Consider the following 15,274-nt stretch of genomic DNA (forward strand, 5'->3'; position numbering starts at 1 on the left):
TCATAGAATCATAGAATCATAGAGTTGGAAGAGACCACAAGGGCCATCGAGTCCAACCCAATTCTACAATTCTATGATTTTATGCTGATGGCATCCTCCAGTTTTCTTAGCTCAATTTGATGTAATATTTAATAACTCTTATTCTTTCATATCATACGTTTCCAGAATTTATTATAAATATAACAATTTATTTCAAATTCAGAGGTGAAAGAAGAGGTTTAACTTGGTCCTTGGTCCTAGGAGACTGTGGAACTGTGTTGAATCAAATGGTATGTTACTTGACTAGTTGCTCTACTTGATGTGAAGACTGAAAACCACACTTTTCTGTCTTAAGTTTGTTTTCAACTCTGCTTTATTGAAGAAACATTGTTTGCAAGTTGTATTGCATTGAAGTCTACAATCATCATCAGGTCCAAAATGATATTTAATACAGACATTGCCATATACTACTGGAAACGTTGCAGCATATGGTTTAGCATCAGCTATTTTATTCCATTCAAAAACTGTAACAAAGACTGTATCCCAACCTTTTCTTCTCACATTCTGAACATCTTGTGCATCTTTGATGATCATCTGACAGATGAAGAATGTTTTGTTTTTCAGCTAGAAATGGTGTAGCATGTAATAGAGCCATTTCAAGGAAACAGTATGAAGAAAGTAGCTTTACCAATATTTAGCTCCACTGACTCTGAAATAAAAAAAGATGTCACTTGTATCAGGCATTTAGATTAATATTACAGTACAGCAATAGAGCACTCCTGTTATCTTAATGCTTGTGGCTGCCAAGGACCAGAAACAGACTTAGCTTCCCTGACAGTATTTTTGAATGTATCCTTTTTTTTCTCCCACAAAAGGAAATGGTTGTACTTGGTAATAAGTTGCACAGAGAATAAAACTTGCCCTGAGAATGGCTTGGTCCATATTGACAGAGATAGTGCAGAGGGAACAATGTATGTTTATTCACAAGGAACTTTGCAACATGTCCAATTTGCTGGATATTAATTCTTTGCATTAGTTATTCCCTGCATCCTCCGGTATGTGAGTACAAAGGCCCAAGTGGAGTCTGCATGCTGGACAAGCAGGTGTCAATATCTACATATTCTGAGATCTTACAGGAATGGCCAGAAAGGCTCTGAAGACACATTTGTTTCAAAATCAAAGTACATACTTTACTGTATCATTGCACTACTGTAGTTAGCTTGTGTGTCTATATGCTATATTTCAGCAGGAAGCCAGTTAACAAACTGTGCTTACAAATGACATCTTCAGTGAGTTGGAGTTTGGCTGGTGGAAGCTAAGCAAGTCATGGGCACTGGATGAAGATATTCCTGCCCCCTGCTCTGGTCTGTACAGCAACTTAAGGCAACTTGAAACACTGTGGAGGGATGGGGGAGACGACAACCTCCTGGTGTTTTAAGCAGTGAATGTGTACATAACCAGCACCTCCAACCATAAAATAGGTGTAAATTCTACCACAGGCTTTAATTTACTATGACACAAACCACGTCCTATTTCAGCATGTACAGAATTTTCTTAATTCTGAAACAACAGCCTGGGCAATGCTCATCTTCTCTTTGGGGAACTGACCCTGTAAGGAATTTATAAGACACAGGTTGCAGTCATACATGCTCGAACACTTACTTCAATGTGAAGTAAACAAGCACAGGATTGCACCACAGATATATTTTTTTAAAAAAGCTTAGCACTCATATAGAATTTCTGGCATGTTCAAAGCGCATACACCACCTCAGTCTTAATCATTACGACCCTGTGAAATATGTCAGATTGTTATTATCCCCCTATTGCAAAACGTGCTTGTGTCTAAAAGAGACTTGCCTGCAACCAATGGAAAGGGAAGTGGCACGTTTCCCTAGCACAGTCCTCTTTTATTGGCGTTTGGGCTGCAGACGTGGGTTTTGCCTGCAACTGTACTATTCCAGCATTGAGAAGTTTGCGGATCGTAACATGACGATATGTTTCCTGAGGAGAGAAACGTGTCCCCGCCGTGCCAAAAGGGAGTCGCTCTGTTTCTTTCCCCCTTTTCTCACCCTGAAACCATCGCGGATCCAATGAACGCACTACCGAGGGCCGGTCTCCCGAGGGCGGGACGTACCCATGTGACTGACCGACCAGGCGGGGAGGAACCGCCGCCCCCGACTAGCGGCGGCCTACCCGGGCCCAGCGGCGGCGGCGGCGTTTCCGAGTCTGTCGCTGCCGGGCCCGGGCCGGCGAGGCCTCTGCTCCATGGGGAGGCCGGGCAGCCCCCCGCAGGCGGAGAGCCGCTGCCCGCTGTGGGCGCTGCCGGAGGAGCTGCTGCTGCTCATCTGCTCGTACCTGGACGCGCGGGCCTTGGGCCGCCTGGGCCAGACCTGCCGCCGCCTTTGCCGCTTCACCTGCCGGGATGCGCTGTGGAGGCGACTCGCCCGTTCCTGCCTCAACGCAGGCTTCAGCGCGCACGGCGCCGACCTGTAAGCGCCTGGGCTGGGGAAAAGCCGGCTGGGAAAACACGGGGCTTCGCGGCCTAGCTGGTTGCTAAGGGGCGCCCTTGTAACCAAGGCCACGCCCGCTCTGTCAGGGGAGGTGGGGGGTTCCTGAAGCGCCAGGGCCCGGCGAAGGAGGGAGGGAGGAAGGATGACCGCCGCGGATTCCCGCGGAGGAGTCCGGATGGCCTGGCGGAGGGGCGGAGATCTGCTTCGGGGCTCGTAATGGGCGCGAAGCAGCCTGGGATACACAATCAGTTCAGGGGCCGAACTGTGCTTAGTTTTGTTGTCCCGGGACATACTGTCCTTAGGTACCTTATTAGACCCGGTATGTTGTGTCCTGGACCCATTGATCTGTGCCATCCAATGTTAGATCCCACAATCTTGCAAGGGACCCGGGCTTTTAGGACATCTATTACTGTGTCAGCGGGTGCCTGTTTTCACTACAATTTAGCATTGGAGGCACGCTTTAGGCAACACTCAAAAAGATGTACACTCTACAATTGTATGATTATATATGCTTCCAGAATAAGTGGAGGGGGGGCTTCCTTCTTGCAGCCCCAACCCTTACACCTGGCAGTAAGTCCCACTGACTTCAGACTCTCTTTGAACTTGGTTGCATTGTCTGTTGGGTTGTACAGCCCTGGTTCTGAACAGAAGGCAACACTCTGAGACCCATGGATGCGTAATAGCCCTTGGGTCTAGTTGCATTTCTATGTGACATCCCAAACTGCCTTGATAATAACTGCATTTCTTAATAATTTATAATCTGATACAGAAAGTGGAAGAAAAGCAAGTTTACTTCTTTGTCAGCATGGACCTTTCAGTTTTAATATGCAAGAAATTTAAAGGTTGATTTTGGTGTTGTGTATTCCTGTTGCCATGATAGTAGTTGTGGGCCTGCTGTGATTACTCGGGATATTCTGTGCCCCTCAAGTGTAGCAAGGTTGGAATCACAACTCAATTAGATTGGTTCTTTTCTGACCTATGCTTAATTACTGATTAGTATGATTAAGTTCTACTCAAACTCTACTTAATGGATGGAGTTAATGCAAAATTACAGTGTTAAAACAATGCACTTAATGTACATCAGCAAAGAACTTACTGTGTTCCTGATTTGCTTTATCTTCCTTTACCCTGTCCTCCGGGTTTGCTTCTTAAGTGCACAAACTGGGAAGTGTATAATGTTGCACTTTCATGCGCATGGATCATTGCATTTGTAATTGTGTGGGAAACAAACTGCCAATATCATCAACATGTGGTGAGGAAAATTTCACTACTTCCCTGCCTCCTTTGTTTTCTGAAGAAATGTGTGGCATAAATTGCCCCATGATGTAGCTGGATGCAACAGGTGCAGCATAGCAACTAAATAGTTTACATTTCAGCTGGTAACTGTCCAGCTAAAATGTTCATCATGTAGATGCTATGCTATATATTTAATAAAACCCAGTTTACTAGTAGTGACAATTGAATCAATGGTATTTTGTGAAGGAGTATGTGGAGGAGCTATTTTCTCCATACATCTCTTATATGCAGACCCCTAGTTCAATCGCTGGCATCTCTAGCTACATCTGAAGTAGTAGGTTGGAGAGAGACTCCTTCTTGAGACATTGAAGAGCTGTTGACATTACATGTTGATCAGGCAACAGCTGGTCTGCATGTTCTGGTTTGAGGGTTTCATTCACCTTTGGCCAACTCTTTGGGGACTAATGCCAGTGGTGGATGTGACCTAAAGCGAGAATGGTCGTCTCAGACTCCCACACATGCACACTCTCCCATGTGCTTGCACACACAGGACAAACACACAGCTTTGTATCCTGGTTAAAGGATTAGTGGTAACTGGTGAATGCTGGTGTTGACATATCCCTTAATAGTAGTTAAGCGGAGAGAAAGTTGTCTTTCTTTGATTTCTTAACCATATTAAAACAATATAAACTCTTTTGGTATGTAACAACTTATGTGGTATTTTATTTATTTATAATAAGTATTTCTGTACTGGTGTATCATAAAATATATCAAGGTGGTGTACACTATAAGACACAATTTAATATTCTCACTTAATATTAAAGATACAGATAATCATTCAGGTGACTTAGTAAAAAAAGAAATAAACAGCTGCAAGGCCTGTCAGTACAAGAGCCTTCAAGAGATGCCTGAAAGTGAGAATACCTGCCAAATCATTGCTGGAAGAATTTTCCACAGTATTGGACAGATGACACTAAATGCCCAACTCTAGTTGAGACCAATTGGGCCTCTGTTATATGGGGGACAATGAACACCATTCCTCCAGATCAGGCTTACTCAACCTCAGCCTTCCAGATGTTTTTGGCCTGCAACTTCCATGATCCCTAGCTAGCAGGACCGGTGGTCAGGAATGATGGGAATTGTAGTCTCAAAACACCTGGAGGTCTGAGGTTGAGGAAGCCTGCTCCAGATGATCTCACTTTTTCACCAGATGAACTCCTCTCTGGATGATTTTCATTAATTTGTTTTGGTGTTTTTCTTAGATAAATCTTGGATTTATTTTTAATAAATCCAATCTTTCATCTGAGTGTATCTTATAAGGTTCATAGGGGCAGAACCTGAAGTGTTTTTAAAAAATCTGATGCATTTGAATTAAAAACACCAAAATCTTCAGTTAATCATGAGCCAAGAACCATGAAATAATTATTAAAGTTGAAACAGATTCTACTGGGCCCGACTAACATTAGTTGGATGGCCCTGAACAGTTTAAAGATAGCTTTAGAATTTAACGCTCTTTACAAAAAATCCCCTATTATGCTAATCTGTTTAAAAATGTTCCTGAATGGAAAACCAAGGAGACATCAAGACCTGGGGTTGTGGGAGGTAGTAAAGGAAATTCCCTTTGCACTAGTGTCTTGGGCGATAGTTACATTGAAATCGGCAGGGGTGAGGGCTGTAGGATTGTTGTATCTTTCAGCACCTGGGATCTGCTTGCTGTGCTATATTGTCCTTCCTTCTGAGGAAATGAATTTTTGTATTTTTTCATTAACTATAAGCTCTACATTGGATGCAGGAGGGGGTCAGGTATACAGCATAACAGGTGCAGTAGTTGGTAGGGCCTCTACTCTTATTGCTAAAGTGAAAGGCTGAACAATAATCTGAAATTTCAGTCAACTGAGGAAAGTGTACAAATGAAAGCATATATAAACCTCTCGAGGTAACTTTAAATGTTCACTAGCTTTTCTTAAAGGCTTTTTTAAAATTGCATTTTCCTATTGTATAGTGGACTCTTAAAATACCTCAATAGCATTATGAGTGTGACTGTGTGAAGAGTGGTGGAAAAATGTTTAGAATTGGCCTCTTCCTGTATTTTGCTTCTTATCCCTGGGCATTATAAGGCTTCCTAGATTTGAGCACATTGAGTGATAGTAGTACTGGGGGGTTTTTTGCCTGTGGCCAGACAGTGAACTGGTTATGTGCTTCTTAGCTTGCAGTAGAAGACATGTACAGTAATACACTGTACAGCATACACTAGTCTTTGGACTTGGGTTTGATACCCCTGCCAGCGAACACTACCTATAACCACTTTCCTGCCACATAACAGATGCATATCATGGGGCAGATGGAGCTATGGGTGGGATAAGGTGGGACCACAGTTCCGGTGAAGCAGACAGCAACTTTGAATTTCTCAGATCTTGTATACGGGTGCAAGATGGTGACTAGGGGTTGGCAGTTGTGTGTTAATTTTAGGTAAAATTATGAAGGTTTATATTTGTCTTGTTTAAGGACTTCAGAAAGGAACAAGGTTTGAAAATAAGTTGTGGTAGTCAGAGTCACAGCTACAGGTTTCTATTGGCAAATTTCAGGGTTTGTTTGTTTTAATATTGCTTTCAACATTAGTTTTGGACTTTTGAGCTAACACCTCTCCAAATCCAACCATATGGGATTATTTCCAACTAATCTCTAATATTCTATATTCTTGGATGAGGTTCTTGACAATGTAGTGGCACCTCAGCTCCAGGTGTTCTTGGATGAGGTGAATTATCTAGATCCATTTCAAACCAGCTTTAGGCTGCATTTGACAGGAAGCTGAGAGATGGCTGCTATTCTAGATGGCTGCTACTGGGCCAACTTCTTTCCAGAAAAGATCCATGGGAGCCCCTTCTCTGCTGAATTTCATCTGGGCAATTACATACTTATTTTGACATGTAAGCAATTACATATTTATTCAAATATACCTTTGGCCTCTATTATTATTTACTGGATTTCTTACTGGATTTCTTTCACCATAAGGTCACAGGGTGGGCAACAACAATATAAAAAGACAATATTAAAATCAGTTGAAACAATTTTGATTCAGAAGCATAAGGTGGGTCCTAATATGTGTGTATATATATATCATGTGTCAAAAGTAATGGTAAAGAGTTGTGTTTTCAGTATACAGTGGTACCTTGGGTTACATATGCTTCAGGTTACATACGCTTCAGAGTACAGACTCCACAAACCCAGAAATATTACCTTGGGTTAAGAACTTTGCTTCAGGATGAGAACAGAAATCGTGCTCCGGCGGCGCGGCAGCAGCAGGAGGCCCCATTAGCTAAAGTGGTGCTTCAGGTTAAGAACAGTTTCAGGTTAAGAATGGACCTCTGGAACGAATTAAATACTTAACCTGAGGTACCACTGTATGGCAAAAACTATATAGTGAAGGTGTCAGGTGCACCTCTGTGCTTAGGAGCTGCCACAGAGAATGCCTTCTCTCATTCTGTACCCCCACCAATGTCTGAGTGTGGCAGAACTATGAAGAGGGTTCCTACACAACACCTGAGGGAGTTCTCTTGGAAAGGAGATGGCCTTTCAGATGTTTGGGGCTCTAGTCATTTAGGTCTTTAGAACCTTCAATTGGGCCCAGAAATGAACTAGCATCTATAAGCTCACTAGTTTTGCCAGTGTAAATGTTGCAGTTTGCTCAACAGCCAGTTTTGTTTGTTCGTTTTACAGATGCTTTACCTATGTGTGCTAATGTTTTGTTATTTTATATTTTACTTGTTTTTTACTGTTAGCTAGCCACCTTGAGCCCTGTTTGGTGGAATGACAGTGTGCAAACAAACAAATAAGCAGTGTACTGGTCTTGGAGGTTATCGTATCACTTAGCCAAGGGTTTGATGGTGTTCTGGTCAGGTTTCTCTACTTTGACATTTTTTTGTCAGTTTTTAAAATGGAAATTACAGTTTGAGTATTACATTATAAGTTTTATTTTGTTTCCAGAAGCCTAGGAGAGGGAGACATTGGCAGAGTATCCTTGCTGGCTATTCCTGCACAAGGATGAAAATAATCTCAGAACACTTTGGTACACTCATCAAGAGTTGCATGCCTCAGGTTTCCAGCCTTGTGCACGACTACTAATGCTTTCCTATTGTACTGGAGGTGCCCCATCTAATAATTGTAGAATGCCATTTGCCCTCTATGTGCGCCTACATTGTAGCTTCTGCTCTCTCTTTTTATGCTTTGAATTCCTAGGAGACCAGCATGGAATGAGCTTCTGTACTGTGCACAGCTGTGTATTGCAGGTGGGGTAGATTGATTAAGGTATTAGTCTCTAACATGATCTATGGTGGATTGTGCAGTGTTCTAACAAACAGGGTAAAAAAAAATCTCTAAATGTCCACATGAGTATTTGAACTTACTATTAAGTATGGAATTTGCACTACTTGATTCAGAGCACATGGGAGCTAGGAAGCCAAGGTTCACAACTGTATTTATTGTCGTCTTCAGAAGTTTGCAAAAGGTTTTGTTTAACAGTTTCTGTGTGATGATAAAAACTGAGTTTAGCATTTCTTTAAAGGCGGTGGCAGGGAGAAAGAGATTGTGATCAATCACCTGCAGGAGCAGGAAAGGGCCATTTGATTTTAATATAGTTTGCCCAAATGTACATTGCAGCAGGAAGCGAGGTCTTGTATTACAGTATGTGCACGTGGTTACTGAGTGCATAATTTGAAAAAATTGTATGCTGCCCTTCAGTAACCAAATGTCTGTAAGAAAATTCCCTTCAGATCTTGTAAAGCAACATCTCTAAGTGCTTCCTGGTGTTGTCAGAAATGATGAGCCCCCTTCCCTGAACACCAGAGCACTCTTTGCCGTTGCAGTTTTATGACCAGCAATGTGGTAGTTAACTTGGACTCTGTTTTATTCATCGTACACCTTCTTGTCATCTTACTCTTGGCCTTAGCTCTCCCTTTTAAACTTGCCTATTCAGAAATAAAAATATACCTGGGGTGAGCTGTAGCTGAGTGGTGGAACATAGTGTTTTGTTTTTTAAGCAAACACCCTGCACCTGAGCATCCTTGTTTGGAAATAAATTGTCTCATTTTGATAGGACTTGCTTCCAGACTGAAAGAGCTATGACATACAGTTTCCAGGCTACATATAGCTCAAATGCATTTTAGTGTCATCCATGGATTTTTAAAAGAATTTTGATCATACCAAGGTTATATAACATCAATAAAATAAGATTTATTAAAGATTAAATTAAAATAATTATTGAGAAGATATGTTTCAAATGTGATGGTGTTATGAGATGTTTGGCTTGGAAATAAGGAGACAAATAAAAATAATTTGACTCACCATACTTTACGAACCGTTTTAGGCCTATGTCAGGTTACCCAAGGGGCTAATAGATTATATACTATTGCATTATATCTATAACAGTGGAAAGCGAAATGCCGGTGGACAACAAAAGAGGTTTAAAGACTCTCAAGGCAAATCTAAAAAAATGCAGTATAAGCCCAGATAATTGGGAACATTGGCCTGCAAGCGCTCCAGTTGAAGAATAGCCTCTACCAAATGCGTCATGGTCTTTGAAGAAGCATGAACTCAGGACAAAAATAAGAAACATGCTAAGAGGAAGGCATGTTTGGCCAATCCTCACCGTGATCAACTTCCACCTGGAAACCTATGTCCCTACTTTTGAAGGATGTGTGGATCCAGAATTGGCCTACACAGTCGCTTATGGACACACTGTTAAGACCATATCCATGGAAGACAATCTTACTTGGCTATGAGTGATCGCCAAAGAAAGGAGAAAGAAGATGTAGTTAAAATAGCTTTTTGATGTGGTATATGTCTAAGGTGACTCTTGGTGCTGAATAAATCGACTATTGTTGTAAGCAGGTGACGAAAGTAAGAGATAAATATGTAGGGTCAAAAAGGTGGTAATATCTTCATTTCTTACACATTGCTTCAGATTCTAACACAAGAAATCTATGGCTTAAAAGGGGAACATTAACATTAAATCTTGTGTCTCTGTACTATGTCCTCTGCATTGCTTTCCCCTCCTACGTTTTTACCAGTTTAGGACATCTGAACTAGGCTGCTTAAACATGGATTCTAGGAAAATAAAGAAAAAGAAATATTTCTGAGCTAGATTGATAGCTCTTCAGAGTGACATAGTGGATAAATGGTAGATAAGAAAGCTCCTGTCTCTTCATAATGTGGACAGCATGATGCCTGAGGGCATAGAGGGCCAGCACTCCTATTTGGTTCAAGTACAATCCTGTCTCTGTAAGCATCCTAAAATGGTGCTTTACTAGGTTTAGGCTTATTTGTTGTGTTAGCACCATAGGAGAAAGGAGGCAGGGTATGGTAATAACTTCCAAGTCAGCTTTTGCTGGTGGGCATGTGCAGGCAATCCTTTAAATCTGAAAAGCTGGCGCATTCCCTAGTGGAAGTAGATCCAATAAAAGACTTGTAGACCTGGCTTGGATGTCACAGTAAATCATGGTTTGTCATGATAGGAACAAACTGCAGTGATTTTGGAGCTCACACACCATTCCCTTCTCTTATCCTTTGCAATGACTGTAAAAAGAGGATTGGAAGCCTCAGGCTTTTTTCTAAACTGCGGTTGTTTCATCTGAAACCAAGAAACAGTAGTTAATCTAATTATGGCTTGTTTCAGCAAACAACACTTAAGATTACCCACTGTTTAGAGTTTGGATGTAACACTAAACTGTGGTTAATCAAAATAGAAGTGAAAGTTTCTTGCCTCATTTTTGCAGTCGTGTTTGGGGAGGAATGTGAAAGGGTTTTCTGGCTTGTTCTTAGCACGAGAAACTATGGTTTATTGCAGTGTCCACAAAATGGCCTCACACTGGTGTTTATACTGACTTTTGGCTCTGAGAAGAGCAAAAAAAAATATTATTTGAAATAATCAAATATCAGTGCAGTTAAAAAACCACAATAAAAGAGTTGAAGAAAATATGGCAGAGCAAAAATGTCTCAACCTCTTGTCTAAAGGACAGGAGAGAAGGAGCCTGTCTAATTTGCTTTGGGAGAGAGTTCTACATTTGGGGAGCTGCCACTGTAAAGGTTCTAAGTAAGCAAATTACACTAGTGCTTCGCCAATTACAGTTGCTCCTGATCCATTTCCAGGCACAATTTGAAGGGTCACCTGTCTCCATAAGTGCCTACTTGGGACCTAAGATCTTCATTGGAGGCCCTCGATGAGCGTTGTTGCTGGGTAAGCTGTGGCAGGTTACAAGGGAAAAGGTCTTTTCTGTGTCGATACAGAATGCTTATGGAATGCTTTTCCCAGATGTTTACCTGGTGCCTACCACAGCCATTTTGGCACTTTTTTCATTTTCTCGTGCCTTTTGATTTATTTTAACTTCAAATCTGATTTTTGTATTTATTTTTCGTTTTATGCTGTTTTTAAACCCCACACCCAGACTGTCTTGCTATTGCCCGACCTTCTGAGTTTCCCTGACAATTTGCTGTGGGGTCTGATATAAATTTCCAAGCAAATAAATAAAACAATTAGAACTCAATCTGAATCCATGGGCATTTAGATTTCAGACATGAACTGGAAGTTAATACCCGATCCAAGACATTCTTGCAAAACACCAGCATTTAAAGTGGGAATTCTTCCTCATACTTTCAGTGGACATATTTTTTTGCCATTTTGGACCAGAGTAGGCGGTAAAGCACAGACACTGCAAACCGACCCTCTAGTCTCTTTTCCTGATTGTAAAAAAACGAGATTCTTAGGTGATGGCAATCTCTGTGTGTTTTTGTTTAAAGTGGGTCACATGCCCAGGAATGCAGTCAAATTATAATGGTGACAAAGTGCCGGAAAAGGGAGGGAGATGGGGGGGGGGGAGAGAGAGAGCCCCAGGCGATGGAAAGAGAGCTGGGAATACTAGAGTCTGGCTAGGCCTCAGGGCCAGGTTAGAGATTCTCCCATGCATTAACAGCTATAAGAGATGTTTGTTTAAAGGGATATTTTCTCTCTCCTTTGGGGTGCTTTGTCATTTTTTAAACAATACAGGTCATCAGTAACAGAGAGGGATGGTCAAGAAGAATAGTTGCACTCCTTGGTGCACTTGCTCTTGTTTCTTCTGCTATGTATCTTATCAAACTTCATGTTTAATAGTTTCAAACATTACATTGATGGAGAAATTCTACATGTGTTATTTTTTAAAGTAATTGTTAACTCAGTTAGCAAAGTAAGGGAAAGGGAAAGGGACCCCTGACCATTAGGTCCAGTCGTGGCCAACTCTGGGGTTGCGGCGCTCATCTCGCTTTATTGGCCGAGGGAGCCGGCATACAGCTTCTGGGTCATGTGGCCAGCATGACTAAGCCACTTCTGGCGAACCAGAGCAGTGCACGGAAACACCATTTACCTTCCTGCCGGAGCGGTACCTATTTATCTACTTGCACATTGACGTGCTTTCGAACTGCTAGGTTGGCAGGAGCAGGGACCGAGCAACGGGAGCTCACCCCATCGCGGGGATTTGAACCGCCGACCTTCTGATTGGCAAGTCCTAAGCTCTGCGGTTTAACTCACAGTGCCACCCACGTCCCATTTAGTTAACAAAGTATCAATAAGTAAATAAATAAAGCCACAATCCTAAACATACATCCTTGGGAGCAGGGATGCCCACATTCAATAAAATGTTTTTTTTGGGGGCAGGTAAACCCCCCCCAACTTAATCACATGACACAGCACACACACACCATTTGAATAGCAGTGTCCATAAACTTTGCGGGGAGTGGCCCTCTCAAATATTTTAGGGGGGGGCAAAGGGACCTCAGCCCCTAGGAGTTGGCTCCTATGCTTGGGAGTAAACCTCATTGAACAAAGTGGGACTTACTACTTAGTAGACTTGTATAGGATTCCCCAGCGAAGCCTCTCTTTGTGATAAAAGAAATTCAAGTCAATGTGAAGGTGATAATTGCTTAAAATACATAAGAATACGTGGCAGGTTTGAACTGATACAAGGTGAACTTCCCATGCTCCTAAAAATTGATGGAAAAACTTCACGGGCCAACAGGATCTAAACTTAATTGACTTTATTAAAACAATATTGTTAAGTCAGTAGTAAAAATACTTTTATTGCCGGGGCAACTATTCTGGTTTGAGTTGCAGGGAACTTCAAGTCCTTCAGTAGCCAGTGATTAATATCCCTCTAGTATCACTTGTTCTAGCACAGCTTATTAGGATAGGAAAAGAAACTGTTTAAAAGCAGCACCTTACTTCACCCATTGTTTTAAATCTCTTCTGTGCCTCATGTTTTTTTAGTTCTATCCACTGATGCATGAAAAGAGCTTTCTTCTTTGTTAGCCCCCACCGCTAATGGGGAACTAGACATCTTCTATTCAGTCTCATGTTTGATGGATGGAATTGCTAGCAAATCTCCAATTGCAGACTTCTTTTTTTGTTGTTTGGGGGCAGAACATGGTTCATGTTTCTACTGCTATCCTTAAGGGTTAGCTTACTGCTGTGATTTTCTTAGAGACAGTACTTGCTATAGTCTTGCATTTCCAGTGTAAGGGGAAATGCCATGGGAAGGCAGTTGGTATCTATTTGTCCTTTTGGAGGTTGCCGTCCAGCACAGAGTTAGCTGCAATTAAGCTCCACAGATTTGGTGGGACTTACAGTGCAATTATAAGCATCTCTGCTCAGAATGAAACACCATTCAGTGGGTTTACTCTCAGGTAATTGAGCATAGGAATGCACCTTTATGTACCCGTGGCTGTGTACTGGGTAGTGGTCCATGTAAGCAAGCATGAGTGGTTTCCTGTTGAGAGCAGAAGAGTAGAGTACTCTCAGCCATTGGTGTTTGCTACTGGGTCTGTCTATAAGTTAACCCACATCTATATCAGAATTGGCCTCATTTAGTACCTAATTTTACTAGTCCAGAAGACTTTATGGAATCTAAGGTAACCTCTAGTATTGTGGTCTTTCCCCTTTAAAGGTCATCTTCATGATGGTGAAACAGAAGGGGTTTGGCTGAGTTACATGGGATGGGGAAATTTACAACAGTAATAAAGGGTGTTGTAATAAATCCTTAAAGCTCCAGCTGCCTACATATGGACAGTGCTGCTGCAGGCAACAATGGAGTTTTATACTTACTTATACTGTACCTTCAAAATGTACATTAGTGCTTTTATGGCAGGAGTAGGAAAACCTCCAGTCCACAGGCCTTATTCGGCTTGCCAGTCCCTGGAGACTGACCTATCAGGACTTTTAGGGAAAACCATGGCCACCTTTCTTGCACCTAACATTTGAAAGTTCAAGCTGCAGCTAAAATGAAGAAAAATCAAAAGCCCATTATAAACGTGCCCCTGATTCTTTCCTTGAATCAAAAGGAAGATTTAGTACTGGGTAAAGAGTAACATAAGGGAAAAAGAAGTATCTGCCACAGAGATCTTACAATACAAATCTCAACACTGGTCGACAACAGAGGGAGGTAAGAAAGGGCAATGAAAGGGTAATGGATGGAACGTGAACAAATGCCGTTACACCTGCTTAGGCTACCCCACTGAAGTGGTCACTAGCTAACTAGCCTGAACTCACCTTTCTAGTTCCATGAGAACAGAAATCCTTTCCAAGTTTGTGTTAATAATAAACAGCCACAATAGCCCTTGTGCTGTTACCTGCCGTGCATTTGAACGGTTGGTGCCCGTGAGCCTGGTGCTGGAATGCACAAAGCCAGGACAAAAGCATTCCTGCAGTTTTGTTCCTCCCACTGTTGCCTGCTTAAAGTAGCTTTCTTTCATGCAGAGCTCTTAGAGGATTCTCTTTATTTGCTTTATCAGTTCACCGACTGCTAAATTTAGACTCTAGCTCTTGGTAGTGTTAAAATAAAACCTCCTTGGCCTCCCTGAGTGATCATGTTTGTGCCTAATTTCAGAGATGAAATGGGTTGGTAGTTGCTGCCTTTGCACCTGGACTAGTTGGTAACTTCCACCTTGCACGTTTCTTTTGGGCTTGTGTGTGAAGATTCATTGCAAGTCACATACTTTGAAATGGAAAAAAAACTATTTGCTATGGCTCCGGAATGTGGGGAGAAAAATCCTGGCTTGGTTTTCTTTTTGGAATGAGCTTTTCAAAATTCGGAAGTGTAGGGTATGTGCCAGCGCTGCAAGTGGAAGTGTAACTGGACTACTGGCACACTAAATATAGTGCTGTAATAAAGGATTTTTTAAAAATGGGAATCGATATCTTGATTTGTTTCGTGTTTCAGCAGAGCGTTTGGTACATTACCTCATGTGAAATAATTAAAATGGAAAATACATTTTACACTGCAGTCCTGTGTAAATTTGTGCCATAGCAAGTTCCATTACATTAATGAAGTTTACTGTCAAGTAAAAGTGCATAGAGTTACAGCCTTAATTGCTAAAAGGAAGCTGACAATGACTTTATTTGAAAGGTAAATCTCTTGAGGAATTGGATGTATGGATAATGCCATTATATAGATTAGTCACTAGGTGGCACTTAACATGATTGTATCTCAGCGATGTTCAGTCTTTCCTTTTGTTCTGCTCTTGCTTAA

General features: G+C 41.7%; 1 protein-coding gene and 1 long non-coding RNA gene across 2 annotated transcripts in view; one reads left to right on the forward strand and one right to left on the reverse strand.

Annotated features, from left to right (window-relative positions):
* Window positions 1-334: 334 nt before the first annotated feature.
* On the reverse strand, window positions 335-1,943 carry LOC309532784. Its single transcript, XR_014220016.1, has 2 exons — window positions 1,837-1,943; window positions 335-688 (listed from the first exon to the last, which is right to left on the reverse strand). It is a non-coding gene; the product is annotated as an uncharacterized lncRNA (long non-coding RNA).
* Window positions 1,944-2,237: 294 nt separating this feature from the next.
* FBXW4 (F-box and WD repeat domain containing 4) overlaps window positions 2,238-15,274 on the forward strand; it is a 74,755-nt gene continuing 61,718 nt past the window's right edge. The window contains exon 1 of the mRNA XM_082223459.1: window positions 2,238-2,468. Within this exon, the coding sequence (XP_082079585.1) occupies window positions 2,245-2,468 (224 nt within the window). The 5' untranslated portion in view covers window positions 2,238-2,244. The remainder of the gene's footprint in view (window positions 2,469-15,274) is intronic.

This window comes from Podarcis vaucheri, assembly GCF_965113315.1.
Source record: "Podarcis vaucheri genome assembly, chromosome: 5".
Lineage (NCBI taxonomy): Eukaryota > Metazoa > Chordata > Lepidosauria > Squamata > Lacertidae > Podarcis > Podarcis vaucheri.